Consider the following 4,280-nt stretch of genomic DNA (forward strand, 5'->3'; position numbering starts at 1 on the left):
AGTGATAATAGTAAGGATGTGGGAGGGCAGGTAATGTGACAGTTCAGACCCTTAGCAACAGAGAGCATGTAATATGTTGTGGCAACAGAGTGATTATGATGTCAGCAGAGTGTGGCAATGACATCACTGTGGCAGTTTAGAAAAGTAGCTTGGTTTGGGTTTTAATGGTGTGGGCCTGTTGGAGCAGCTGGGGTTGAATTTTCTGCATGGGGGACTTGTGAAACAGAGGCTGCTGTGTGTATCTCTAATGTTTAGTCTAGTCTCCTCCACTACTTTTGTGCCTGACTCAACTATGGTAATTCTTCAGTTTTCCTTATCTTCTTCATTAGCTTTAGGCAATAATGTAGGTCAGGAGTATTAGAGAATGAGTTTTGTTGCCTGTCTAAATCTTCTTATAAAGATGACTTTTGTGCGTCATTCCTCCTTTATAAAATGTCTAAATAAATACCGTGTAGCTTGGGATAAGAGACAGGTTGCACTCTTATTTCAAAAAAGTCAGTTGAAAGGATGCTTTTGACCCTGATTAGTGGCAGATTGCATCTTGCAAGCACTGTTCTGTGTTGAGGGCAGTGAGGGGCTGCTTCATTCTAAGGGGTCTTCAGGATGGATTGTACCTCCGGAAAAGAGAAGTTATCTTTCCCAGAGCTCCAGGGAGTGTGTTGGCTGTGCTATGCCATACGATGATGCAGCCTACCTCCTTTCGGGCCCCAGCCAAATCTATTGGTTGGTGTAGAAGAGGATGGTTTCATATTTCCACCTCATCCTTGCGTAGTTTGGGGCCAGATTTTTAAAGGTATTTGGGAGCTTAAAGATGCAGATAGGTGCCAAGTAGGATTTTCAGAATTGCCTAGGTGTCTAATTCCCAGTGGTTTCAATAGGAGTTAGGCACCATGGTTCTTCTGAAAATCCCACTAGGCACCTATCTACATTTGCAGGTGCTTAAATACCTTTCAAAATCCATCCCTTGGCTTCTTAGGGGTCACTTGCTTAAAAGTACATCTATGCTTTTCCCCAATCTGTGCCAGGACACCCCCGGAGATACCTTGACTTCATCAGATGTCTCCCATGTTGAGACGGAGTCTCTGCATGTTAAAGACCAGGAGACACAAGCCGATTTGGAGCGGCTCAGCAACCTGGAGGGGTCGGAATATTCAGACCAAGCTGGTACAGCATTAAAGGAAATGCAGACAGGGTTTGAATTTACTGTGCAGATAGCTCAGTATAAAGACAACAAGAAGCAGCGGCAGCATGAGAAGATGGTAAGTGGAAGTGAAAATTCAGCCAGAGGTAAGATTATGGTGTAAAATGGGAGATGTCATCCAGCCAGGGAGCTCAGCCCCTAAAGGAGAGTGGGAGCATGGGACATCTGAGGCACCTCTCTCATGAGGCAGCAGCTTGGATGGACACAGATTAATATTGAACTGACTTGAAATGAAACATTTTGATTTGGTTCAATGAATCAAAATGTTCTGATTTGGGTCAATCTGACCTCAACAAAATAGTTCATTTAGATTTTCCTATAGAAAAATTTTGATTTTGCAGACATTGTATTTTCTGTTGAAAAAAAAAAAAATCAACAGAAAATTCCTTTTCAAAGGAAACTGATAGATATTATAGGACTAGTGAGTCAGTAGGTGAATATATAATTGCCCAAAGTTTTAGGTACATGAGACCAAATCTGTCCCATTAAAGCCTGATTAGGTCTCTTATATCAGCTTAAATATGAATTTATACCTACTCCCAATTTGTACCAGGATGCTTCCAGAGATACCCCAACATCATCATACATTCCAGATGATATGACAGAGGGCTTGGATGGTAAGAGCCAAGCAGCCCATTTGGAGAACAGGGCAAAGAGAGAAGCTGATGCTTTGCAGCCAGAAGGATTCACCAGCATGGGTGAGATCAGCAATTTGGAGGAGCTGGAACAGCCATGTGGCAGACGCATCACAGCCACTGATCTCGAGCTGGAGAAGATGAGGTGGGATTCTGCCCTGACCAGGCTGAAACACAAACATGAAGACAATGAAAAGCAACGGCAGCATGAGAAGACTATGGAGCAGATACGTCAACAGGCAACACCCAGATCAGTAAGTGGGGATGGGAAAAAAGCGGTGGGCATGACAGAGAGGGAAACTATTTCCACACTTCCATAAAGCCTCATTCCTTTGAGTATTCCTTCCTCAAGAACATTTTCATTCTGCTTTTAAATTAGAGGTGGGAATGTGATCCCTACAGCTCACACTGTTGCTCACAGAGAAGTCAAGATATTGCTTCGTCTAAGAACAGCCCCCTAAGACTGTGATACAATTAAAATGAGCTGTTAAAGTACTTTTAACTTGCAAATTAAATTTATTGGGTAAAGTTCAATGGGCTCAAGAAAAACATAGAAGGAATGTTTTCCAAATTATGAATACAATAGAGTAATGGATCTTACTGATGTTTCTACTGATTAACTTATGGCTAGCTTTAGGGGCAGCTGACGTGGGTGCCAGTTTCTGGAGGGCACCAAATCAACATGAGGGGTATGCCACATGGCTCAGCCCTTGTTTAAGTGTTTGTGTTTACTCAGCCACTCAGGGGGGCACCGAAAATGTTTGCCACCCTCGGCAGCAAAATGTTGAGGGCCTGCCTTGGTTTACCTGCTTCCATAATGAAAGAGGTCAAAGAGGACTTATTGCTAGAATAGTTTCTGAAAGATTTCCTGAGGTACAGTTAGATGACCAAGCCACAAGCATATCAGAGCAAACAGCTGTGAAGGCAGGTAGATATCTGGTCACCAAGCCCATACAAATTTGGAAGATGGGCCAGATTTTGCATCTCATTGTCCACAGAAGTAGCCCTGTTGAAATCACATAGTCGAGGTTTTGTAGGATTTGGTCCATTGTTACCAGGTATCCAGTCTAAAGGAGATAATTTTTTGACAGAGGCAGAAAGGTTTAGAAGATGTGCCACTTGCAAATCTCAGTTGAGTGAGTTTTCCTGATCACTGTTGCTGTCTCTGGGGTTATTTCTCCTCTCACTTTCAACAGTTGGGTACTGGTGTTAGTAGGAGGAATATCAGGCTGTCTATTCCTGTGTCATCTATGGTAAGATGTACATGTATCTTTAGCATTTCTTGCAGGCTTTGTGCTGTTAGTTAGAGCAAGCTAGATAGAAGTGTTTGCATTATTATTTGTACTGCAGTAGAGCTTTGGAGCCTCAGTTAGGATGGATGACTGCACTTGGCAAGGTGCTGTACAAACCCATAGATTTTAAAGTTACCTGTAACACCTTCTGTATGTATAGTTTGGAAACAAGTACTGCAGGAGGGATGTGATCTCACTTACACTGGTGTTAAGCAACAGTAACACTAATGGAATTACCAATGTAAATGAGATCAGAATCAGGCCCAGTGTATATCGGCATATTTCAGGCTCAATTAAAGAAAGAAACTGCCAATTCCTTTATTAACATAAGGCCTGACCATTCCCATATCCGGGTTGTGTAAGTACGTATTTGGAGGTGATCGAGCTATTGGTTATTGAAAGATGAATTAATATGTGACTATGAGCTCACACAGAGAATGGGCTACACCAGTGGTGACATCCAGTACAGACCAAAAGGACTGGGTGTGCTGAGCAGAAGCATCCATACAAAGTAGTGTGCAGAATGCGATCTTGAAATGTCATGCATCTCTCTTCCTTTTCCCACAGCTTGGCCAAGGACTCCACGACCTACTCCAGCCCCAGAACCAATACACCTTGTTTCTATACTGCTTCATCTTTATACACCTCATTTACACAGTGAGGGAGCTGGCGTTCTATTTTGTTATAAAGCACTACTTGTTTTGCTTTGCCATCGTGCTCTATTTCATTTTCAAGAAGATTTTCCAGGATTGCAAAAATAAGAAAAAATGTTGCTAAACCAACTGCACATTTGCTACAGTTGAAACAGATGCTGATCTGTCCTGACTTTTTTCCCCACTTTTCCTGCTCCCCATCTCCATTATCCCACCTGCGCTTCACCTAGCATTTTCGCTATCATTATATACACAATGCTATAATTTGTGCAAGTTTCACTTACTCCTTTTGAATATTGTAGCTGAATATCATTGTTCAATTACATGTGCGTCCATTAACATATTCAGCATAATTCTGTCACATTCACCTATACTAATAAAGATACATGTAATAGAAATCGCTTTGGAATGTGTCTTTGTCCATTTATTCTCACCTCCCTGGTGGAAGGTAGCGGCTTGGCTATGAGCCTTGTTTCTGTGAGGCTGCATGGAAGGGGCC

At 42.3% G+C, this 4,280-nt stretch overlaps 1 protein-coding gene across 1 annotated transcript; it reads left to right on the forward strand.

Annotated features, from left to right (window-relative positions):
* The first annotated feature begins 247 nt into the window (after positions 1 to 247).
* Positions 248 to 4,067, forward strand: TMEM247 (transmembrane protein 247). The gene is made up of 4 exons (XM_034763869.1): positions 248 to 295; positions 1,026 to 1,259; positions 1,755 to 2,090; positions 3,696 to 4,067. The coding sequence occupies exons 1-4, from the start codon at positions 248 to 250 to the stop codon at positions 3,903 to 3,905; spliced, it is 828 nt and encodes a 275-aa protein (XP_034619760.1). The 3' UTR covers positions 3,906 to 4,067.
* The last annotated feature ends 213 nt before the right edge of the window (positions 4,068 to 4,280 follow it).

Source organism: Trachemys scripta, chromosome 3 (assembly GCF_013100865.1).
Source record: "Trachemys scripta elegans isolate TJP31775 chromosome 3, CAS_Tse_1.0, whole genome shotgun sequence".
NCBI classification, from domain to species: Eukaryota; Metazoa; Chordata; order Testudines; family Emydidae; genus Trachemys; species Trachemys scripta.

Bases quoted from the DNA above. Each gene is read 5' to 3' on its own strand.
- TMEM247 (XM_034763869.1), top strand. From the start codon at position 248: ATGTTTAGTCTAGTCTCCTCCACTACTTTTGTGCCTGACTCAACTATG. The intron at 296-1,025 runs GTAATTCTTCAG...AATCTGTGCCAG, and splicing joins TTGTGCCTGACTCAACTATG to GACACCCCCGGAGATACCTT. The intron at 2,091-3,695 runs GTAAGTGGGGAT...CTTTTCCCACAG, and splicing joins AACAGGCAACACCCAGATCA to CTTGGCCAAGGACTCCACGA.